This window comes from Mustela nigripes, chromosome 5 (assembly GCF_022355385.1).
Source record: "Mustela nigripes isolate SB6536 chromosome 5, MUSNIG.SB6536, whole genome shotgun sequence".
NCBI classification, from domain to species: Eukaryota; Metazoa; Chordata; class Mammalia; order Carnivora; family Mustelidae; genus Mustela; species Mustela nigripes.
The window spans coordinates 107,552,038-107,577,891 of record NC_081561.1 but is presented as its reverse complement, the minus strand read 5'-3'; the positions used below and the strand labels follow the sequence as shown (position 1 = coordinate 107,577,891).

General features: G+C 36.8%; 1 protein-coding gene across 2 annotated transcripts in view; it reads left to right on the top strand.

Annotated features, from left to right (window-relative positions):
- The window catches only part of RARS2 (arginyl-tRNA synthetase 2, mitochondrial), a 59,956-nt gene that overhangs the window by 10,336 nt on the left and 23,766 nt on the right, over window positions 1–25,854 (top strand). Inside the window, exons 2-7 of one of the 2 annotated variants that reach the window (XM_059401032.1) lie at window positions 6,177–6,250; window positions 8,827–8,929; window positions 10,287–10,370; window positions 17,604–17,701; window positions 21,187–21,242; window positions 23,551–23,634. In XM_059401032.1, coding sequence (XP_059257015.1) covers window positions 6,177–6,250; window positions 8,827–8,929; window positions 10,287–10,370; window positions 17,604–17,701; window positions 21,187–21,242; window positions 23,551–23,634 — 499 coding nt within the window. The remainder of the gene's footprint in view (window positions 1–6,176; window positions 6,251–8,826; window positions 8,930–10,286; window positions 10,371–17,603; window positions 17,702–21,186; window positions 21,243–23,550; window positions 23,635–25,854) is intronic. The other variant, XM_059401033.1, reaches the window with a different exon arrangement.

Here is a 25,854-nt window from a genome sequence, read left to right as displayed (position 1 = left end):
GTTGGTTTTTTTTTTTAAAGATTTTATTTATTTATTTGACAGAGAGAGATCACAAGTAGGCAGAGAGGCAGGCAGAGAGAGAGGAGGAAGCAGGCTCCCTGCTGAGCAGAGAGCCCGATGCGGGACTCGATCCTAGGACCCTGAGATCATGACCTGAGCCGAAGGCAGCGGCTTAACCCACTGAGCCACCCAGGCGCCCCTGTTGTTTTTGTTTTAAAGAAATTTTGACTTCTTAGATAAAATAACCCTAGAAGTATCAAAAGGTGGTTTAAATCATTAGAAAATTAGCATGTTTATGGGGCACTGGGGTGGCTCAGTTGACTAGATTTAGTGTTGGCCTCTTAGCTCAATTCAGGATCTCAGGGGTCCTAGGATCAGCCTCAGGTGCCCCACCCAGCTCAGGAGGGAGTCTGCTTGAGCTTCTCTTCCCTCTGTCCCTCCCCCCACATGGGTCCTGTGCTCCCTCTCTAAAATAAGTCTTTAAAAAAAAAAAATCACATGTTTAGAAGTAATATCAGAAATCTTCATTTTAGAAATAAGTCAGTAACACCAGATTTTATGAATCTGAATTTTCCAAAGACAGATACAGCAGATGCAAATGCATACAGACAATGTTATTTTAAAGTTTATCAGTTTTCATATGTTGGCAATTCAGATTAAAACACAGGTGAGCAAGTGAAACTAAACATACCGCTTTACAACTTTTCCTGTGAAGGATCTAGTTCTATATAATATCATTGCTAAATTATTCATTTTAACCAGATCATGATCTTTGTGGTTAGGTAATATGGCTACAAAGTAAACTGCATTTGTTTCATCCCCGGAGTAGTTACAGCAGTAACCTTGTCAGGACAATCTTTTCTTAGTTGGGTGCTTTATTTTTGAAATTTCATAACTTAAGTAGGATGTATCTGTGTTGAGTTTTCCAAATTATATTTTCCTGACATAGTAGTTATTTTGATCTGTAGGTTTTTCTTTTTTTTTTTTGTAAAGATCTTATTTATTTATTTGAGAGAGAGAGAGAGCATGAGAGGGGTGGGTTATCGGGAGGAGCAGATTCCCCACTTGAGCAGGGAGCCTGACTTGGGACTTGATCCTGGGACTCGAGGATCATGACCTGAGCCAAAGGCAGTCATTTGACCGAGCCACCCAGGTACCCCAGATTTGCTTTTTTTAACAAAATATTTAATCATGGAGAAAATTATAGTTATTATGTACCCATCACCCAGCTTTAAAAACCGTTACCATTAAAATCTTCTGGGTACCGATCCCTGGCTGCAAACTCTTTCCTCCCATGTGAGGTTTTGTGTTCATTGTATCTGTGCATGTCACTACCTATGAATGTATCCCTAGATAGTATTCTTCTACAAGTTAATAAAATTTATGTGAGTGGTAGTTAAACTGTAATCATCCTTTTACAACTTGGGTTTTTTGTTTCTTAGGCTCAATTTAAAAAAAAAAGATATATCCATAATTGTGCATGGAGATCTAGTTCTTTTATTTTACTGTTGTGTGTCATTGCAAGCAGTATGCCACAATTTAAATTTGGTCCCTTATTTCAGGGAAATTTTCCCTTTTATTGACTGTTAGGCCTTACCATCACTTTGGTCACACTTCTGGGACCCACTGCTGCTTGTGTGACCACGTGTGCTTCCAGTCGCTTACTACTAATAGCACCTCATCTAGTCTAAAAGCCTGCTGGTCCCAGCCTATACTCAGCTCGAATGTGGCAGTTAACACCCTCAAGAACAGCTCTCAGTCCATGGGGAATGGAAGCTCTTTCCTCCTGTTTTTGGATAGACCATTTTATTAGACCTTGTGTGTGCTTGGAAAATTAAGCCCCAGTGTGTACAGCAGTAACCTTGTCAGCACAATCTTAACTTTTCCTCCTTCTTTCTCACGCTTCTCAGTCTGTCACTTGAACCCTCAGGAATTGCCTCCCAAATAAACTACCTGTGCAAAGTTCTTTTCTCAGGCCTTGTTTTTTGGGGAGCCAAGATCTCTATCTAAGAATACTTTTTCTTTTTCTTGGCTTTTGTTCCTTCGTCTCTATACCTTGTGACAAGAGAGACTTGTCTATACAAGACTGCTCCATTCTTCTTCAGAACCTTCTGCACGTTTTCTTGGCTATCACTTTTTGAAGAGTGTGGCTTTGGTTTTTTTCTCTTTATCGTTATGGTATATACTGCTGGAGAACCACTGTACCTATCTTCCTGTCTGCTTGCTTTCCTGCTCTTTTTCTGCTTTAGGAACACCAGTTATCATAAGGTTGGATTATCTTGTACCCAATTTTATTTCTTTTTCTCTGATTGCTTTCAATTTATGTTTTTTTAAAATCTGTATTCTCTGATTATCATAGGCCTCTGTGTCATTTATTTTTAGTTATGAATGTTTTGTTTCTTAATTCTATAATAAAAATGTTTGATCATCAATTTGTTAATTTTTAGACTCCCTTTTATCTTTTTCTTTTAGTTCTTACTGTATTCACAAATCTTGAAGCACTTTTGATGAATGCCTTTGTATTCATTTGGTTGTATTTTTCTAGACAAGAGTTCTTTGATCTTTCGTCCTTCCCTCTCTTCTCCTCTCCCCCACTTCCAGTTTGTCTGCTTGTTTTGCCTATTTTTCATCTTGCACATGCTTGACCATCCTGCCCACACTTTCTGATTGTTTCCTGCATTGTGTGGGTGTCTTCATTCTCCATGTGAGATTTGTTCTTGGCCCACGTTGCTTTTGTGATTACAAAAATATAAATTCTAAGGCTTTTCCACGCTTGTCTCTCTGGTAGGTTCTGGTGACATGTATATATTATTCCTGAACTCTGACCTGACATATTAAATTTTGCTTAGGTAGCTCTGATATCTTTTCACCTTGCTGTAAAAGTTCCTCCTCTGATTCTTACTGCCCATACAAAACCATATCGAGATCTCCATTTAATTGGGGAATGTGTTGTTGTTTCCATTGGAGAGAACTTTGGTGTGCTGCCCTAGAATCTTTACTTCTGAAAAGTACAGAATTCACGTCTCTGTTTTACTCCTTCTCTCCCACAGCTCTGTAGCTTCTCCCTCCAATGACAGATAAAAAAAATAATGGGATTCATTTTTTTCCTCTTCAGCTTGGAGTATTGATGAGAATTGTTAATTCAAGTTAAGAGGCTTGCCAAACAAGGCTGCTCCATTCTTCTTCACAAGTTGCGGTTTGTCTCCTTGGCTGTCCCTTTTGAAGTTTGTAACTTTGGACTGTGCCTATCCTGTTTGTTGCTGGAGAACCAACCAACCAGTCTGCCCATGTATGACCTACCTTCCTTTCCTTTCTCTGTTCTTTCTTCCACCCTTTCCATTTTAATTTGATAATGGGTGGAAGTTGGCAGTTGGGAGATAATGTAAAGAAGGCTTCCTTCCCCTACTTATCCCAGAGTCTTTTTAGGTTTTTAAAATTTGTTTTGTTTTTAATTATGAGAAAATACATACAACATAAAATTTACCATTTTAACTATTTTTAATTGTGCAGTTCAGTGGCATTAAGTCCATTAACATGGCTATGCAACCATCACCACCAACCCTATCCAGACTCTTCATTTGTAAAACTGAAACTCTCTGCTCCTTGTAACCAGTGACTCTCCATTTCTCCTTTTCCATCAGTCTTTTTATTTTGGTTTTCTAATTTACATCATATAAATATCTTTCTGTGCCTTTGGGAAACTGCCATTGAAGATATTTTCTATTTTGATATTTAAAGTTTCATGAATATAACTTGGTCTTAGAATTTACTTTTAGGAAAAGTTTGTTGCCAGGCAGCACTGTATTATATAGTTAGATTCCTTTTTGTACCTTGGATGCCAAAAAGCATAGTAACTATCTTGACCTTGGGTTTTCTGGTATGATTTTATACCTCCATTTTATTTTTATGTGTTAATTCCCCTCAGAGCCTTTTTTTGGAGCAACTGAGATATAATAAAAGAAATAAGCAATTCTTTTGAAGATTTTATTTATTTGAGAGAGAATGAGAGAGAGCACAAGGGGTTGGGGTGGCTGAGGGGGAAAGGGGAGGTGACTCCCTTACCAGGCAGGGACCCCGGGATCATGACCCGAGCCAAAGACTGGCTGGCACTTAACCCGCTGAGCCACCCAAGCACCCCAGAAATAAGCAATTTTTAAGTAATTTTTAGTTCATATTGGAAACAGAATTTTTTGTGTGTTGCTCATTTGGATGTAAACATTTTTTTTTCCCTAAGATTTTATTTATTTATTTATTTATTCGACAGAGATCACAAGTAGTCAGGCAGGCAGAGAGAGAGGAGGAAGCAGGCTCCCCGCCGAGCAGAAGGGCTCTATCCCAGGACCCCGGGATCATAACCTGAGCCGAAGGTAGAGGCTCCAACCCACTGAGCCACACAGGCACCCCTGGATGTAAACATTACCGAAGTTCAAAACTTATTTTTCAGCTGAAAAGCTTTAAAATTGACCTATATAACTAAATTTTGTATTGTTTTGTTTTCCAGCAGACTTTATATTTAAGATAGGCATAAAATCTTAGTGGTTATGGTAAGTTTGGGAGACGTTATGTCTGTTAGGGTAGGGTCTGTGACCAAAGGAGCAAGACTGATACAAAGAGAAGGTCAAGCAAAGCTTTATTTCACGCCAAGCATCGAGAATCAAACCTACTGGTCAGGGCCGTCTCTTACAGAGAGAGCGAAGACTCCCTGCCTCACAGATTAACTTTTATAGAGCAAAGGCCATGTGGTTGAGCCTGGCCATATAGGTGGCCAATGAGATTGCAACACACAGAAAAAGCTGCACAGTCATGCTAGGTCACACATGGGTGGCCAATTGAATTACAGTTCACCCCATAGTAGCTATTTGAACTAGCCTATCACCTTGGTCAGAATTGGCACCCAAAAGGCAGGGCCCAGGTAGCTAGGGAGACAGTATGCTTGCTCCACTGATTGGATGTCTCCACCTGGGCTGACTCATCTATTGTATTTGGGCTCTGTTATCAGGGACTGGTCGACCATATTTTACTGGTTTCCCAGACTTGCTTTTAAGTAAATTCCCCTGGAGGCGGGGGAGGGGGCAGGGTCAGTTTAAGTTTTACTGCATAAACAACAAAATTACTGCTTAACCAAGATGAAATAGCTCTGGGTAAATAGGCCCTTAATGTCCAAAATAAAACCTTAATTTTAAAGGAAGAAGATAATATCTATTACATGCTTATTGTGTGACACATTTTTCTTAATCCTTATAAGAACCCTAGTTTATTTTTTTTAAAGAGTTTTTATTTATTTATTGAGAGAGAATGAGAGAGAGAGAGCATCAGAGTGGGGAGGGTCAGAGGAAGAAGCAGACTCCCTGCTGATCATGGAGCCAAATGAGGGACTCAGTCCTGGGACTTCAAGATCATGATCTGAGTGGAAGGCAGTCACTTAACTAACTGAGTCAACCAGGTGTCTAAGAACCCTAGTTTAATAGATTATCCCCATTTTTCATACGGGAAAGCTTAAGCTCATTTATGTAAGATGGCTTTCCTTTGGACTAATAGCTAGTAAAAGTGGACGTGGAATTTCAATCATTTTTTTCTTTTTTCTAAAAGAAATTTTAATAGAACCTCTCTTATTGGTGTACCTATATTGCAAGAATTCTTTGTAATATAAGCATGAACTGTTACAGCCTTTATTCTGTAAATGTGGTGGAAATGTTTATCCACTCCTAGGAAAATGGCCTAAGGAAATAACCTTTTTTGTAGAGGCTTTTGTAATGCAGTTTCCAATGACTAAAATTTAAAAATAAAGACTGTACTCTGAGACATGAATTCAAAAATCAACATATACTAAGGGGCACCTGGGTGGCTTAGTTGATAGGGCATCTGACTTTTCATTTCAGCTCAGGTCGATCTTAGGGTCATGAGATCCATACCTGTGTGGGGCTCTGCACCAAGTTGGAGCCTGCTTAAGATTCTCTCTCTCTCTCTCATAGTTTTGGGTTTTCCAGAATGTCAGGTAAATAAAATCATATACTATATAGTCTGTTACCAGAGTTGGGTTTTTGTCACTTAGCATAGTGCATTTGAGGCTTATTTAAGTATCTGAATGTTCTTTTTGTTGAGTAGTATTGCATTGAATCTGGTACAGATTATTAACAATCTTGCTTTTTCTTTTTTTTTTTTTTTTTAATGTTCAGCTTTCCAGAGTGTTAGATCTTCCACCAGAAAACTTGATCAAGTCAATATCTGCAGTTCCAATTTCCAGAAAAGAGTTAAGTATTTGTAACAACTTAAAATGTTGCTGACTTTGTCGGTATGCAAAAAAAAAAAAAAAAAATTGTTGTTCTTCAATTTACAGAATAGACCTTGAAATAAACCATAAAATGTGTTGTAACCTGTTACTCCCATTCACTTAAATAGTGAAATAAAATCTGTATTTTACCTACTTTGACATGGCACATTAAATTAGTACTCTTATGGTGTTTGATGTTTATGCTATTAATGATAATTATGGAAAAGTCTTTAAGGAAAATTAGGAACAAAGTCAAAATTTAATTCTGTGACAGCAAATAAAAGGACTAAGATTACAGTTAAAATTTCAGGGTTTGGAGGGGTGCCTTGGTGGCTCAGTCAGTTGGGTATCTGCCTTCAGCTCCAGTTGTGATCCCAGAGTCCCTGCTCAGCGGAGAGTCTGCTTCTCGCTCTCTCTCTGCCCCTCCCCCCTGCTTCTCTCTCTCTCTCACTCATTCTCTCTCACTCACACTCTCAAAAAAAAAAAAAAAATTTTTTTTTTCAGGGTTTTTGAAGGGATTTTAGAGATTATACACTATCTGATGCTTGAACACTCTAGTGCTATATTTACCTGCTAGGGTTTTTTGTGGTTTTCAGGTTTTTTGTTTGATTCCATTTGAGAACGCCTGGTGATAGAAAACATAAAACCCTTAGTTCCTTTCTTGGATACAGGAAGATATCTTTTGTGAGATTGGTCCTTCTGACTGATGCTTCTTTACCATTTGGCTAAAAAAAATTATGTACTTAAATAAAATGTCCTCTCAGTCAATTAATAATGACAAGAAATTAGCTACATAGTAGGCATTTAAGCCCAAAGCTTTGGGAAGATATAATTATCATTACCATTATGTCCGAATATTTTGTCTCCTTAACTTTGTCAGGATTTCAGGAGAGGGTAGGATGAAGATTATTGTTCCAGAATAGACAAAGAGTAAGTGGAAGAGGAAGAGAAAGGCTACATTTGGCTTTGTTGAAAGAAAGCATCTTTAAAGTGTCCTGCTGTAGCTTACTTTACAATGAGTTCTAAGAACAAAGGCAACCACAGACCAAGGGGATCTTCTAATTACACATCTATTAATGTTATATCTCAAGCCAGTTACCTATTTCATAAAATCTATAAATGGCATTTTGCATAATAATAAAATAATATTGAAAATCCCTGCTTTTTATTTTATGCATCAGGGGCCTTTAATAAGCTAAACAATCTTGGCCCATTTTTTTTTTAAGATATTATTTATTTATTTGACAGAGAACTAGAGAGCATAGATAGAGCAGCAGGGAGAGGGAAAAACGGGCTCTCCACTGAGCAGAGAGCCCAATGTTGGGCTCCATCCCAGGACCCTGGGATCATGACCTGAACCCAAGACCTCTGCTTAACCGATTGAGCCACCCAGGTGCCCCTTGGCCCATCTTTTGAAGAAGATTTTCTAAACCTGCCTAGAACTCCTTTGGGCAGTTCTACTTTAATGATACTATATTTCACTATACCTTTGGTTTATAGAGAATAAATATTGGGAAGGATCTCAAGAAAAGTATTTTTTTCTTCTCTCTCTCTCTCTCTCTCTCTCTCTATATATATATATATATATATTTTTTTTTTTTTTTGAGAGTGAATACATGAGTGGGGTAGCAGGGGTGAGGGAGAGCGCAGAGAGAGAAGGAGAGGAGAATCCCAAGCAGTCTCCATGTCTAGCACAGAGCTGACACTGGACTCAGTCCCACAACCCTGATATCATGACCTAAGCCGGAATCAAGAGCCAGACACCCAGCTGACTGAGCCACCCATGTGCCTCAAGGCTCAAGAAAATTCATAATGGTCTTTGTTGACCAGGTGGCTTAATGTGATGTAAAACAGAGATCGTAAGATATTTTAGGTATATCCCTGAATGTCAAGAGTGATAAAAATGAAGTCATTTGTACCTCCTCTAAAATAGGTCCTTTTGTTTCAGTGACAGTGGATTAAACAGTGGTTTAATCACTTATTGTGCCCATGGAATCTCATTTTCTAGTTCCTTTTTTTTCTTTTTTTTAAAGATTTATTTATTTATTTATTTATTTGGCAGACGTAGCAAGTATTACCACAAGCAGGGGAAGAGGGTGAGGGGAAGCACAAAGCAGGGAGACAGACATGGGGCTCAATCCCAGGACCCCAGGATCATACCTGATCCGAAGTCAGCCACTTAACAGCTGAGCCACCCAGGCGCCCCCTCTAGTTGCTTATTAATGTCAGAGGATGTTCTAGCTGGATAATTACCTAGATGTTTGTACATCAGTTACATTTTTTATTACACTTTGAACTACCTATCTCACAGAGATATAATAAAGTTACAGTTAGGTATTAGAAGAGGAATAGAAGAACTAAAGAAGATAAAGTTCTAAATAAATACAAGTTGATACTTCTAATTTCTTTGCTTTATATTTTTAAAGCAAAACCCTTTCTTTCTGATAAAATTGTATTGAAGAATCCACAATGGTTAGTTGTTGTTGTTGTTGTTGTTACACTAGTAATGTTTTAAAGATATTACAGCTTTTTCCTATTTTGTTTTTTGTCTCTAGAGAAGTAGCTGATTTTCAGCTCTCTGTGGATTCTCTATTGGAAAACAACAATGACCATTCAAGACCAGATATTCAAGTTCAAGCCACAAGACTGGCAGAGAAGGTACTTCAGCACTATTATCTTTTTTAGACATTATAACAAACTTAGTAAAAAAAGAAAAAACTCTGCAGGCTATCTCAGGCATAATAATGAATTTAATAGTGTTGTTTTTGTTCAAAGCACCTTGGAAAATACAATTTAAATTCATTTTAGCCATGTGCTATAAGGTTAAGATGATTTTTCAAATTAGCTATAAAGCATTCCTCTTGAGCTGACATTGTTCAATTTTTTGATTAACTACTTACAGGAGGACTGAAGTGTTAATTAAATTTACAGATTGAAGCTGGATGGACTTCTGAATTTAAGAGAACAAGCTTGATAAATTAGCAGTGGGTTGCAATTTTTAAAATGAGTTTCTGAGAAGATGAGCAGTAAAATATGAGAAAAAATGATTAGGTGTAAATAGAATCATGATTGCAGAGAAGAAGTGGTTAGATAATTTAATAAACTCATTCATTTCTAATTTCTCTGTTGGGTTTGGTATCTAAAAGGGGAATTGAAAGGATTGTAGAGAATGACCAAATCTAAATTATTGATGTAATACCATAAAAAACAGGGTTTTTAAAATACGGTTATTACATGTGACACAGAGGCTTCTGGGCACACTGAAGGATTGGAACAATGAAAGTCACTATCATAGAAAAAAATGTGTAAAGAATGAGTATAATAAAAGAGCTTTGATAGCTGAGTAAATATTTATTTGATCAGAAAATCAACCTAGATTTTTATCAGGAAGTACACGAGGAGTAGAATTTTTCTCATTACGGTATTTAGTTCCTTCCCCCATATCCTGTGAGTCTCAAATGTAAAGACTAGTGATTCTTCAGTGAAAACTGGTATCTCTTCAAGTTTCATGGATATATCAGGTGCTTAGAAATCTAGTTGGTTAAAATTTTAAGGTCTATTCAGTGAAGACCAAGTATTTAAATGATACCTATTTTTTGTGGGGGTACAAGTGCTGGCGGCGTAGGGCCTGACAGAATGAAATGTCCTGTGGCTCTTGTGCAAAGTGGGTGAGATAAAAAGAGTTCACTGCTTGTCAGGGCACATCAGGTTGGGGGGTGAAGTGATACTGGCTTCCTTCCATGTGAGGTAGAGAATTTGAAGTGAGAGAATGGGAAAGAAGAAGAGATTCTGAATATAGAGTAGTATTCTAGGCTAGAAAAGGAGGAAGCTTGTCAAGTGATAGAATTGAACAGATTGGCTAAGGCCCAGGTCTGGATTTAATGACAGAGATATGATGTACCTGCTGTGTTTGGACTCCAAAGTGATAGTATTAAAACTATAAATATCATTACGCTTGTTATATAACATACTTAATTTTACCTGTTTTTTTTTTTTTTTTTTTAAATCTTTTCAGCTAAAATGTGATACAGTGGTGAGTGAAATCAGCACTGGTCGAGGGACTGTAAATTTCAAAATTAACAGAGAACTGTTAACAAAGGTAAGAATGGATTATGTTCCAGCTATGCACCTTTACTCAGTCTGATTTAGCTACAGTGTTAAACGCAGTTCTTAAACGTCACCTCCTCTTGCCTCAGAACCTTACACATTCTGATTCTCCTTCTTGGAGTGCCACCCCAAGTTAACTCCTGCTTACCCTTCAGTTCTTGATGTTTCCTGGGCTGTGCCTTTCTGTCCCCTTCATTTATGTGCTCTACCATCAGTGGGTATCTCTCCTTTGCAGAACTTATCATAGTTACTATTATACATCTTTTTATTTGATTAATGCTTCTTGCCCTTTAAATTAATTTCCATTAGAGCTTATAGCATCTGTTTTTCTCTCTGTTGAGAATGTTGGATCCCCAGTTCCTAGCACAGTGCCTGGCATGCAGTAGGTGTGAGATAACTATAATTGAATGAATTAATGGACTCTATATTGAATGCCCAAAGAGTACTGCTGGTTTTGGCTCTCTGGTAGCCTGTAATCTATTGGTAGCATGAGATTTATACAGATGAAACTATAAGATAGCTTATTCTTTTAATAAAACAAGTATTAAAACAAAAGTTGGATTGATACAATAAGCATAAGAAAGATCAGAAAACTCAGGATGGCCTGGAAGAGTTGGAGAAATGACATAAAGGAACTGGGTCTCGTGTAAGACTGGAGGACAGGTAATCCTGAATAGGCAGTGGTATGAGATTTTTTTTGTTGAGAGTTTAATCTCAGTTGAAATTGAAAATTTATCATAATGCATGCTTTAGGCTGTTATTTAGTTTAGTTTTGTTTTTTAAGAAATACTGGTTTTGAGTTGGTCAGGCTTAGTAATGCTGCAGTCTTGAATTGAAAATTACTATAAAACCAAAATTTCTAATATAATTTCTCACCAAGATTATACAGATAATAGGCATTTGCCCATCTGCCCGATCAGTCTTCCGAGGGAGAGTTAGTGTTAATATGCTTGCCTCTAGATCCTTGAATTTTTTTTCTTTTATCTTTTTATCCTTCGTACTTCAAGGAGAGATAATTAACCAAAATCAGTCACAAGGACAAAAAGGAAATTTGTTTTGAGCTTGTTGAAAAGTGACTGCAGCCTGTTAGGCTCTTAGTTGGTAACGTTTCATGTCAATTTAGTAAACCATTGAGTCTAATTTACCATTTCTAAATTAGTACTCTTTCTTCCGATTATGATCACAAGTATATTTTTTTAAGATTTTATTTATTGGGGCACCTGGGTGGCTCAGTCAGTTAAGCATCTGCTTTCGGCTCAGATGGTCCCAGGGCCCAGGAATCAAGCCCCATATTGGTCTCCCTACTCAGTGGAGAGCCTGCTTTTCCCTTTCCCTCTGCCCCTCCCACTCCCTGTGCTCCCATGCACTTGAACACTCTCTCAAATAAATGGTAAATAGATAAATATTTATTTATTAGAGGTAATATTTTATGTATTTGTTAGAGGGCATGAGTGGGAGGAGGACCCCAAGACTCTGAGATCATGACCTGAACCAAAATCAGGCACATAACTCACTGACCCACCAGGTGCCCCAACAGTCTCGATTTTTTTTTTAAGATTTTATTTATTTATTTGACACAGAGAGATCACAAGTAGGCAGAGAGGCAGACAGAGAGAGGGGGAAGCAGGCTCCCCGCTGAGCAGAGAGCCTGATGCGGGGCTCGATTCCCAGACCTGAGGATCACGACTCGAGCTGAAGACAGAGGCTTTAACCCACTGAGCCACCCAGGCGCCCCAACAGTCTCGATTTTTATAGAAGCAGAAATGCAGCTCACCACAGTGCCCACCAAACTCCAGTCTAGTTCATAGGCAGAAATATTTTACCTTTTTAAATTTTCCCTGAGGTGGGAAAATGTACTATTAGATGAAGTTGCCTTTACAGCCACCTTGACTGAAAGAGATGTGTTTTATATATCAAGCAAGGCATGTGTTTACTTCTTTTAAAATGTCAGTGGCCACAAATTTTCATGCTTTATTATTACAGTGAACAAACTATGAGATTTTCTCCAATTTAAGAATGCACACTAGCTTGCTTATTAAAAGTATTCCCAAATCCTTCTCACTTGACAACACAGGGACAAGATCTAGGGCTTTGAGGTCCAGCTACTCTTTATCACCTGGAAATCCTCCCTCACTGTAGCCTTGAATGCCTGGATCTTAGTGTGATTTTTATTAAAGGAACAAGCAGATTGCTCATGGTAGCCCTGCTCAGTGTCACAGTAAAGGTACATCCTAAACTAATGAACACCCATAGTCAAAGGAAAATTGAATGTGCCTGGTTAAAAGTTGCAGTTTTTTAATGATAAGCCTTGTTTGCTCAAAACCTAAATTCTTCTACATCTGGCTTCATTATTTTCAGGTTTTAAAGAATGGCCATTTGCATGTATAATGAATTTTTCAGATCACATCAAGAAAAAAATTCAACCCTTTGGGACCATTATTAATACATATTTTTACATATTAAAGTCATCAAGATTGACATGTAGCCAGTGACCTGTGTCCGAAACTTAATTTTCAAGCAGGGAATTATGAATTTGTCATTGCTTACACATGTACAAACTTAGCCTTGCATAAAACGTATCTGTTCACGCATTGCAACTGAATTAACACTGGCAGCCCCAGGAAATGATTAAATGTTAGCTTAAGTTTGGATCACTAACGGAGGCAGTATAATGTCTTCGTGTAAATCATCCTCAAACATAGGAGACTAGAATGTGAAATTAAAGACAGTAGGAACTGCCAAATCATTGGAACTAGATAATGAATTTTTCGAAACCATAAGGTGATATGACCAATTCATACATCGTGAAGAGCTGTCAGTTTGGTGTCAAGCTTCCACCTGTCAGTAGCTTACAGATGACTTTCAAGAGTAATTTAAAATAATAGTTAATTCATTTAAGGGGAGGAAAAAAAGAAAATATGAGTTTAACTAAAAAGGAAAAAATCAAACAAAATCCTCTTTTTTTAGTTGTGCCTTTAAAAGTACACAATGGATAACGTCATTTTTATTTTACATGTATACCTGTATTTTTTCATTTGCCAAATTCAACTTTGCATGCTCTATTAAAACTTAAGGAAAAAAAGAAAAAGAGATACTAACTTAAATGGCTCTGATTCTGCTCATTATTTTGCTAACTGAGCTTAAGCCAGAAGGCAGTAGATGCATTTAAGTCACATGTAGTGCCAAGTGGCTGAGAACATGGAAGGAATGATTAAACTCTTTTCAAGTATTGACCAAAAAACAAATAGGTGGTAGTAGCTTCCGTAGAAGTTCTTATAAGAGCATCTTACATTTTAACGTACTTAACGATGAGTAGATGGACCTCTAGCTTATTCATCTATTGGAATATCAAGGAACTTTACTAGCTCACTGACATTCTATAGTTTAAAACTTTTGCCATTAATTTCATAAACTTCTTCTTATTATTTGCCTGGGACTATATTACTGAAATCTAAAGATAAAGTGGCCTGTGTTCTGCCCCCAAGAAGCTTATGATCTAAAAGAAAAGCATAAAAAATACCAGTGTAATGTGTAGTGGATATGATAATGTGATGCATGATACAGTGGAGGCATGTGTAAGCTGCAATACAATGTAAAGAAAGGTACACATAAGTCTAAGTTGAGGAGTGAACAGGTAATCTTCAACTGGGCAAAAGTGGATGCCACTCTTAATATTGGGGTTGTGGATTCAAGCCCCATGTTTGGTGTAGACAGTCCTTTTTTTTTTTAAATAAAGATTTTATTTAGTATTTGATACAGAGAGAGAGAGAAACAGTAGGAGAGGGAGAGGGAGAAACAGACTCCCACTGAGCTGGGAGACTGACGTGGGATGCGATCCCAGGACCCCGGGATCATGACCTGAGCCAAAGGCAGACACTCAACTGACTGAGCCACCCAGACACCGGGTACAGACATTACTTAAAAGCAAAAAAAAATTTTCTGAATATTTAAAAAAAACAAAAAACGACAACTATATCTGGGAGGTATAAATGCAGGCATTCAGGCAGAGAAGATAGCCTGGGCCAGAGTACAGAAGGTCAAGAACATGGCATTGTCTGGAAATCAGTGGTGATAGAGTATGGTTCACACATAGGATGGCATGGGGGAGGGTATGAAATTATCTGGTGTGAAGGGCCTTATATGCCCTGCGTTAGAATTTCAGCTTTTTGCCTCCGTCATCATTTTCCATGGTGTGTTATGTGTACCACAGGTGGTATGTTTGATAATTTTTTAGTATTACACTAATAAAATCCACCTCATTTTTTTTTTAAAGATTTTATTTATGTATTTGACAGAGAGAGATCACAACTAGGCAGAGAGGCAGTCAGAGAGCGAAGAGGAGGAAGCAGGCTCACCACTGAGCAGAGAGCCCGATGTGGGGCTTGATCCCGGGACCCTGAGACCATGACCTGAGCCGAAGGCAGAGGCCTTAACCCACAGAGCCACCCAGGCACCCCAAAATTCACCTCATTTTAATATTATATATTTATTACCCAAAAAATAAGACCCTAACACTTCTACCTTATGGTTTTTATGGATGTTATAATGTGCCATTTAACAAATCAGTTTTCTTAAAATTATGAAACCAAGACGAAATGCATGTAAAATAAAAAACCAGAAATTGATAAAATCTTTTAGATGTCTTGGAATCCTTGAAGGGTTTAAGTAGAACATAGATCTAATTAAATTTACATGTTATATAAGGAGATAGTTATGTATTATTGTTTTGTTGTGGTTTTGTAGTGGTATGGCTGACGGATGATGAGGGTCTAAACCAGGACAGAGGGGATAACTATAACGATAGGCAGTGGCAGTTGCAGGATTTGGTGATTAATAGGTGGTTGATTATGAAGGTTGAGGGAAAAGGGTAAAACTTAGGTACTCCTGGGTCTTTGACTTGGTTAGCTGGGTGAGGAGGTAAAGTTCATGTAGATGGAGAATGCAAAAGGAAGAGGAGTATATTCCATTGCACATCTCAGGCACTTCAGATCTTTGAGTTGGACATACCAGTCTATGGCACAGGAAAGATTTTATTAGGTATTATTTTATTAGGTAAGTAGTAGTTGAAGTCTTTGGACTTTATATTTAGGGGACGTATGAAGTAAGGAGCTAGAAGCAAGAAGGAAGCACAGGGTAGGGAGTGGGGCGGCAGGCAGTGGAAGAGGAGCCTGCAAAGGAAACTGAGAAGTAGAAGTCAGTAAAGCTTAATACCCTTAAAATCAAGGAGGATTAGTGGTTGCAAGAAGAAGAGTAGTCATCAGCTAAGCTGATGTTTGAAAAGTAGTCGCCCTGGGGAGGGCAGGTTAGGGTGGATGATCAAAGGGGACTCTAGACTTTTGCCTTATTCATTTAATTTTTTTTAATTTTACATAAAATGTACTCATAAAAGTAGTACTGCATTAAACAATTTAAGCATTCAGTAAGGTGTGCCATTTTTTTTTAAAGATTTTATTTATTCATTTAAGAGAGAAAAAGCACAATGAGGGAGGAGGGTCAAAGGGAGAGGAGAGGGAGAAGCAGGCTCCCTGCCTAGCACGAGCCCGATGTGCGGCTCTATCCCAAAACCCTGAGATCATGACCTGACCCGAAGGCAGACACTTAACTGACTGAGCCACCCAGGGGCCCCAGGTATGGCATTTTTAATTCTGACTTTGAGAGCCCTTAGAGTGAATAGTAGAAAAGGAAGCTCTAGGTAGCAGAGGGATCAGATTGTCAATGGAAGGTTTAGAAGTGGAGCATGTAAGATAGTCCTTCATTAAACTTGCTTTTTTTGTTTGTGCTAGAGAAATATCAATGAATTAAGGGTCATTTGTACAGGGAGAACTTACCTTCCTGTGATTGCCTTTTGTGGAGTCTACCATCCATTACATATAAAGGGATGGAAAGTGACATGGATGGGTAGAATGTTAACTTTAGAATAATCTGACTCTGAATTCCTCCTCACTAATATTTACCTCCCTATTTGCAGCCTTGTCAGCTATTGTCTTGGAGTAAATAATTAACATTTAATGGGCCTCTGAGGTATGACAGGCACTGTTTTCTTTAATGTCTCTATATGTTAATCCTTTCTCTCTGTGTCCTACTATATAGTGTGAATGAAAGGAATATTATTTCTTCTGTCCTTGTACAACTATATACTGTTTCTGAACCTTAGTTTTTGCATCTATTAAATGGGAAATGTCCATTTTTAAGATTGTGAGGCTTAAAGATAACATAAATGCATCTGGACTTTAACCTAGCACTTTTTATGCTTAAAAGTATTGCTTTGCTACCTTCTGCTGCTTTGTCTGCCTTTTCCATTAAGTGAGCATCTTAATAAACTCTTAAGATAGTAAAATTCTTCACATCATAAGCTACATAATTAGGACTCAGAATCCAGTTTGTGAAGCAAAACCAATGTAAGAGTAAATAGCCCATTACAGTAAATTCAAACCCCTAAACTAAAAAATAAATACATTTATAAATAAACGCATCACACCATTAGCAAAAAACAAAGTATGAATTTTGTGAACCATATAACCTATGTATATTTCTAGAAATGAAACTGGAATATGTTTCGGTTGTTTCTGTTAGTTTTCCTTGTTTTTTGTTTATGTAGCCGGTAGGCATTTGAATTACAATTTTGTATTTGTTTTCTACCATTTCTTGTCATCCTTAGTAATACAAAAGTAGCAGTGGCATGCAGTAGTTAACACATTAGCTATGGTGTGAAAAAGGTTTTGCCATGTAGCCTAATAGAGTATGATGGTGAGAAAGTTATTTAACTTCTCTGTGCTTCTCTTTTCTCATTCATAAAAATTAATACTTATCTCCTAGGGTTGTTGTGAGGAATAAATGAGTTAATACACAGGAAATGCTCAGAAGTGCCCAGCATATAGTACGCATTCATTAAGTATTAGATGCTCCTTCTGGTTTTGGGTTACTGTTTGCTGTGGGACTTTCAACAGTTATTTAACCTCCCTAAACTTCAGTTTCTTTATTTGTATAATATCTATATCATTGGTTCCTGTAAGAATGAATATATGTGATGTATAAAAAGGGCACAGAGCCCCCATAGATGTTAGTTCTGGTTATTACTGTTTTGACTAGCATTAGCAATGGAACATGGTGGTGCTGACAATGCTGTGAAATTCTGAGTTCTGTAAATTAGAATGAGTAAATGAAGTAATTAAGAAAATCGCAATTTTTTTTTCTGTTAGTAAATTCCATGCATTTTACTTTTCAGACAGTACTACAACAAGTCATCAGTGATGGCTCAAAATATGGATTAAAAAGCGAGCTTTTCTCTGGTCTTCCCCAGAAGAAGATCGTGGTTGAATTCAGGTGAGTGCCTACCCATGTGTTGGTTAGTCAAGGTAGCTGGGCAGGTAAGTGTTTTACCATTATCATCTGGGGCCTCAGGACATAACATATGGAAAAACAGAAAACCAGTGAGACTATATTATTTTCTTAATATTACAGTGAACTGATCACTGTACCACGAATAAAAATTTTAGACTCCAATAAAAAAAAGTCTGGTGATTATGTTTTTTTTAATTAAGTATTTAATAGTTAATTTTAGTTTTTTTTTTTAGAAGAAATACTTATTCCATCTTCGTAGACTCTTAAATCCGAGGTAATGGTTACTACAATATTAAGAATTTTAAAGTAATGTGATTACCAGAGAACAAAGCCTTGTGGTATTTGTAATGTAAACATTTTTTTAAATTACAGAAAACTAGCTTTAAGTTTTAATATGCCTCTAAATAATCCTCATTACTTCCTGTTGCACTGTCAGTATATCTATCTAATTTTTGAGCTGTTTTTAGGCAACCAAAACAGAGTATAGCTGACCAGTTGACAGCTCATGGAAAAGATCAGAGATACTGTATTGTAATTGTATTTGCCTTCCTAAAAGTGAACGAGTCTTGATGAACTGTTTTCCCACTTGGAAAGTTAGAACTTGCTGTACCCTTTTATTTTCTTAACTATATATTCCTGTGGAAAATTTTTTTTTTTTTTTTTTTTTAATTTTTTATTTTTTATAAACATATATTTTTATCCCCAGGGGTACAGGTCTGTGAATCACCAGGTTTACACACTTCACAGCACTCACCAAATGATGAGGGAATTATTTCAGATTTCCTAATTCTTTTTTTTAAAGATTTTATTTATTTGACAGAGACCACAAGTAGGCAGAGAGGCAGGCAGAGAGAGAGAGAGGAGGAAGCAGGCTCCCCACTGAGCAGAGAGCCTGATGTGGGGCTTGATCCCAGGACCCTGGGATCATGACCTGAGCCAAAGGCAGAGGCTTTAACCCACTGAGCCACCCAGGCGCCCCCAGATTTCCTAATTCTTTATTATGACTTATTGTGGTAACAAACTTAGTTATGGTCAGCACCCAGATAACCAGAGGCAAGAGAAGGTTTTATATATTCTACACTTGTACTGTCTCTGCCACTCTCAAAAAAGACAGATTCTGAGATTCAGTGAACTTGTTTATGGTAAGGACTGATGGTGAGTAAACTCATGCTCCTACTGAGTAAACAAATATTATGGATAAATCTTATACTACCATTACACCCCAATCATATTTTAAGTTGAGTTTAAACATTAGTTGTATCACAGAGAGGAGAGGGACTTCATGAGGTCATCTTCACACCAGAGAGGAATTGCATGAAGGCCATCCCTCAAAGAAAGTTGCCTGCTCTTTTCCCTCAATGAAAGTTGTGTAACAAGCTACTCTAACATTTAATACAGGAATTGGCAAATTTCAGCCCATGGGCAAAATCCAACCTGCCATATGTTTTTGTAAATAAAGTTTTATTGGAACATAAGCTTGCACTTTCATTTACATGTTGACTACAGTGGCTGCTTTGATACTACAGTGGCAGTTGAGTAGAATTGAATGGAACAGTTGAGATAGAGATCTGATGGCCCACAAGCCTAAAATATTACTGTCTGATTCTTTAAGGAAAAGTCTATCGACTCATGACTAGTGTCTTGAGACAACCATTTTAATGTTCATGACCCTTTAGATCTTGAAATCATGGATGGCTTAGCGCAGTGGTTCTTTGACTTGCATGTTGTCATTTGTAGTTCTGGTCATGTGGAAACTGTACTGGGGCTAGAAATCCAGGTGACTCATTTACTTGTCTGGCAGCTTACCTGAAGGCTGGCCTGGCATCTCTCTCTCCCCAGTGTCTCTCAGCTGCCTTACTATTTTTATTTCATAGTATTTTATTGTCATTTTATAAAAAACAACTTTGTAGGCAACAGCACAGAGGATCATAGGGGAAGAGAGGAGAAAACTGAACAGGAAGTTATCAGAGAAAAACCATAAGGGACTCTTAACTAGGGAACAAACTGAGGGTTGCTGGAGGGGAGGTAGATGGAGAGGATGGGGTAAATGGGTGATGGGCATTAAAGAGGGTATGTGAAATAATGAGCACTGGGTGTTACACACAGCTGATAAATTGTTGAACACTACATCTGAGACTAATGATGTACTATATGTTGGCTGATTGAATTTAAATAAAAACATCTGTTGCCATGAATAATTTAAATTAAAAAATAAAATCGACTTTATTCTGCTTACTTTGGTCCTCCTTTTCTAGTTTCTTAAAGGAGAACCTTAGGTTACTTACTGGTTTGAAACCTTTCTTCTTTTCTAATATATTCCATGCTGTAGATCTCTCTGCTGTAGCTCACAGATTTGCTATTTAATTTGCTAGGGGTAAACTTGTTTGTTCTCATTCTGTCAGGGATCACAGTCCTTCACCATCCAGTTTATAAAACTAGTGTTTCATATATTTTTCTGGTTTTCTGGTTGTTTAAGGCAGAAGGGTAAATCCCATCCTTATTATTCTGTCTTGGTGGGAAGTGGAAGATTCCTTGTTTTTTATCCTAGAGAAGGACATTTGCTTTCTTCCTCAATAATGATTAAATGAGCATTCTTGTAGTGTCATAATTTCATAATTGTGCACATATTAATATAGCATCAAGTATTTAAATTATAATATCCTTTATATAAATCTTTAGAAATAGATCAAAATTAAGTTCTCATTTTACCACTTTTATCCAGCTGTGTTCAAGTTAACTTATTATTTTCTAATATTGAGAAACCTGTGTGAAATTTTCAGACATATACAGAACACAACAGTATAATTAAGTCCCATATCCTTCTCACCCAGATTCAGCAGTCGTCAAGATATTGCCACATTGGCTTCATTATCCTTTTTCCATGTTGCTTTAGTCCCCTCATCTGTAAAGTAAGAGATGAGGGGGCACCTTAGCTTGCAACTCTTATGAGTATTAAATGGGTTAATGTATGTAAAGTGCGTGCAACTGTGCCTGTCAGGTAGTGAGTGCTCTAAAAACATTTGCTGTTGTCAAATTATCGAGTACAACTTTTGATAGATAATACCCAATGTAAACAAAATTTCTTTGGGGTCAGTAATTTTTTAGAGGATAAAGGGTTTACATCTAGTACACAAAGTTTAATTCCTAATAATCTGCATTGTTTTTGTGTCAGAAAAATATCTCTGAATTTCTTCATCCTTTTTATCAGTCCTTAAATGTATCTGCTTCCTAAGTGTGCCATTCTCTGTGTATGGTACTACCTCATGAGTGACAGGATCAGTTTCACTAAGGATGATTCTTTCTGAGTTCTAATTTATCATTGCTCTAAATTTCTAATTTTTCACTTATCTTTGCCCTAAATTACCAAAGGCCTTAATCCCCAATTATTAAACTGTGGAGGCATGACCTAGTTGATTTTAGAACTCTTGTTCTTAGAACAGAAATATAACTTTTGGAATTATTTGCAGTTCACCCAACGTTGCCAAAAAATTTCATGTTGGACATTTGCGTTCTACCATCATAGGTAAGTGTCATTAGTTTCATACGAAACACGACTTTGGGGCAGTATTTTATAATGCATTGTAATGGTTTAATGCTCTAATAACAGTAAGACAAAAAACAAAGTTCAAATTTATATGAGCTTGATGCTAATTAAATATTACATAAAATGGGAAAAATTGGTTTAGAAGTAAAAAAAAAAAAATTGTTTCAAAACCAAAAGGTTAACTCAAACTGATTTTAACTGTTAGGTTTGTTAATAATTTTAACTTTTTAAAAATATGTATGCATATAAAGAAGATCATATAAAGAAGAAAGATACAAAATGAAAATAGTTACATGGGGATGATAATAATCCCCCCAGGTTTTTGGTTCATAGACTTTGTTTTAAAAATAGAAATGGTATTATATATTAATTATATCTCCATTAAAAAAGAAGCTCAGTCTCAATCATTTGAGTACTAACTGGAGCATTCAAGAGTGGAAATTGAAATAAGACTGTTCTAAGAAAGATTGCTATTGTACTTCATAGTTGTAATGTTCAGTGTAGCTGTATATACTAAGATTTTCATTTATTTAAAACATGATGTGATGCAGTAGCCCAATTTGAAACTGCAGTTTCAAAGAATTGAAAGAGACTTTGCAGTTTCTCATCTAGTGTATCTTCTGGTATGCAAATCTATTACATACTTGAGGGAGAGCCATTTAACCTGTCATTTGAATACTTTTAAGAGTTGAAGCAACCCTTACTTTGTGGCATAGATCGTTAATGAACTGGAGTCACCTGTCATTGTTGGAAATATCTTGTGGGGCATCTTAAGAGATAAAATGACAGGACTTGATTTTAAAAAGAATATAAAAAACATACTATATATGAAAAGCTACCTACTCAGGCCAAAAGCAAATGATGGACAGAGCATAGTAAAGTTGTTTGAAAGTTGTTAAGGAAAATTCTGGACCAGTAAGAGATAATACTGGGAATTCATTTACCATGTCTGAAGTTTTCATGTATTAGTTCAGTTAATTTCATAACAGTCATATTTGTTACACCTGTTAACTGTGGTCTGTGGAAACTCATATGTCGAAAGTAAATTTTCCAAAATCATTCCAAAAGCCTAGGTTTGTGTTATTTGGTTGGTTTGCAGGATAATAAGTTGCTAATTTAAAAACTAATTAAAAATAGGAATATAGTATTGAATAGCAGATGAAGAAGGTTGCTGTTGGAACTATGTATGTAGACTGGGAAAGTCTAAAAGTAGGGAAGCTGGAAAAGTAGCTGTTGTAATTTAAGTCAGATATGCATATTGGTGAAGGATTATTTGGAGAAAACTAAATCCACTGTTGGAAAAGCAGGCAAGTATTTATTACAGGATGCTGAATAGTTTGCAAAGTTGTTGGAAGTGCTGAAGAAGTTTTGGATTAAGTAACCTAAATGACTCCCAAAATCATACCATAGAGCTTGGCCATGAAGGGAGCTTCTGCCTTTTCTGTAGTCCCTTCCAGTGACAACCATGCTACCATAGTCACAGGAAGCTGCCATTAGACCTGTCAGGCCTTCTAGAATTCATATTAGCAAAAGAGGCAGCCCCATACCCTTTCAGTTCCCGTGGAAGTCATATGACAGGATACTGTGCTCTCTATTAGTGATGCCACCAAAAAAACAAAACAAAAAAAAACAAAAACAAAAAACAAAAAAACCTCCATACTCCACAGCTAGCTTATCAGGAAAAAATAGAAGTAGCTCCCCTTTCACTTCATTTCTGCCTTCTAAGTCTCATGCACAGTGTATCTGAATGCCCTAACATAAGGGCACAGTAGGAGAGTAGATGGGATGCTGAATGTCAAACCAGTGTCAGCAGTATAAGAAGATGAAGTTCTCGAACTCCCTGGTACTCTTAGGAGCAGGCATGAGGAGATAGACTTAAGTGATTCAAAGAAGGAAGAGTGAGCTATCAAGAAAAGACACAGTATGGCTCAGGCTCTTTAAGGCTTAGCCAAATTATTTCTTGTTAATTACTGAGATTCTGTTCTTTTCTGTCTTTGAAATTGTTATTCTAACTTGTATTCCCAACTCCCATGGATATTGCTGAAAATACTGTTCTTGTGAAAATTGTGAGATTCTTTGGAATAACTAACTGCCCCCAAACTAATTCTCTACTCCCTTTCCTAATGTAGATGAAAACGCCATAATGAATATTTTAGTAAAAAAAAATTGAGTTGGCAAATTTTGTCAAAAAAAATTTTCTGTGTTATGCTTTGATAATAGAGAAGCACATGGTTCTTATGCCAAAATGGATAACAAGAATGAGAAACTGTATTTTGTTGATTACTAGGAAATTTTATAGCAAATCTCGAAGAAGCATTAGGACATCAAGTAACCAGAATAAATTACCTTGGGGATTGGGGCATGCAGTTTGGTAAGTAAGTCTGAGATTTGATCTTTCATTTCACTGTTAAGTTTAATTTCTTTTAATATTATGTTACTTGATCCTGACAGAGTATAGGCAGAATCCAGTAGATAAAGTAGTGCCTCCTACCTTTTTTTTTTTTTATGGCTCTTTTGCATAAAGCTTGTTTTCTGTTTGTTAGAGTAATTCTCACTACACAGATAAGTTCGAGAGAGGAAACTTCACACATTCAGAGAAATAACTGAAAAATACAGGCTTTTGTGGTTTTAATAAAGAAAAGTAGCTTACATTTGTCAAATGCAAAAGTGAATGTACTAGGAAAGCAGGAAGTCTAGCTATATATACCCTTCTCAATTACAGCCCTGCCATTTTTAGAACAAGTGAAGTCCAGCCTCCCTGGGCCATCATACGTGGAGGGTTATCTGTTAGATGCTGTGGCATAGAGGAAAAAGAAAGTGGAATACTTTGGCTCCTTCTAAAATTGTACAGTGGCAGGAGGTCAGAAAGGAGTAAGACCCAAACAGCTAAATGCTGTAAATTATCTGTAATGTCGTGAGTTTACTCAGAACCATTCCTTGCTCATAATATACCAGTAATCAAGGAAGGGCAAGATAAAATGAAGTTGCTAAGGTAGTAAAGTACTGGTAGTAGTAGCATGTGAAATGCAAGCTTTTAAAAACTTTTGGCAACTACTGTGTGTGTTTTAAGATCCAGCCCTTGTGTCACACAGATAGACCCTTGCCTCCATCTCACATCACGACGTTCCTTAGTAGCCAGCTGTACTCAGATATGCTGGTATGTAGTCTGTTCTTCATTTGTGTGCTTCTCTCCCCTGCTAGCTGATCTATTCCTTGAAGGCATGGACTGTGTCTTCATTATTTGTGTGTCCAAAGTGCATGGCACATAAGAAGAACTAAGAGTGATCAATGAATCTGTTGTGGGAAGTATTTTATAGTACTAATCCAAAAGAAAGGCTAGATAATATTTTAAAGCTTCTATAAAGTGCAAGATGCACTGCCAGTTCTAAAGTTCACTGATACTGTTATGTTCTATCCTATCTAGTGAAATGAAATCAAAGTTTCCAAAAGACGGATTTATCATGATCTTCTCTTTCATTTTAGTTAATAAAAATCTCTTTTAGACTCTAAAAAGGGTAGAACTTAAACCAGTTATCAGTGCCATTAGTATTCATTGTGGGGAAATCAGAAAACATGCCCTGCATTTTAAAGACCCACCTGCAGTTCACAACAGCTGGTAGTCAGAGGTTTAGGCTCGAGGCTCAACAGTCAGATTTAATAGATGGTATCCACTTTACATTAGTTTAACCGATTTATGCATTTCACAGGCATTAGCAAATATGGTGATTTTAGTATTCTTTAATTTTAGCTTCAGGGTTTTATTATTGCAGTGTTTCTCTAAAGGACTGCTATGGTTAATGATCTGTCACCATTTCCATTATAACCATCATTGTTGAAGAGTTTTAATTTGGGCTGTTTCAGCTATCTCATATTGAAAGTTGGCAGATAGTTTCTAAGCACAAAATTAGTTTTAGAAAATATATTAGGTTGAATGTTAAATGGAGATTGGCCTTTACTTTTCCTATTTCCATTTTTTAGATACTCTGGGCATCTTTCCACATTCTGCTCCCAAGACCCTGAATCATAATCACATTTGTTTCTGCTTAAAGTGAATAGGGCTGGTATACTTTTCTTCCATAGAATTGTAGAAACAGATTGGTTTTTAAAATAATTGAACAACCTTTTATTGCTCTTGACCCCAGGCTGCATATATCCTTTCAAACTGAAATCGTGGTCATCTTTTAGCAAGAATATCTTAAGAGTATAAGTACTCATTGTCTGTTACCTCAATTATTATTTAAAAAAAAAAAAATTAAGGTTCAAATTAACACTAACCAGAATGCTGAACTTACCATCAGAGACCAAAAAAACCATTGACAAATAAGAGACAAATACATGGCCAGATAAAAAAGAATTTTGTTGATTGGCCACCTTGAATGGGAGAGGTAATCAGGTATGTTTTGAGTTTTATCTTTTATTATTTTCCTTCAGTCATTGGTTTAAGAACTAATATTAGAACACCAACACAATTTCTACCTTTGTTTTATTTTAACACCTTCAAATTTAGTAAGAAAGTTCTGAAATCACTTCCTATCAACTTGTTTTCAGAAACATCCAGTTTCTAGAATCATGATGTCCTTCCCTAGGAGAG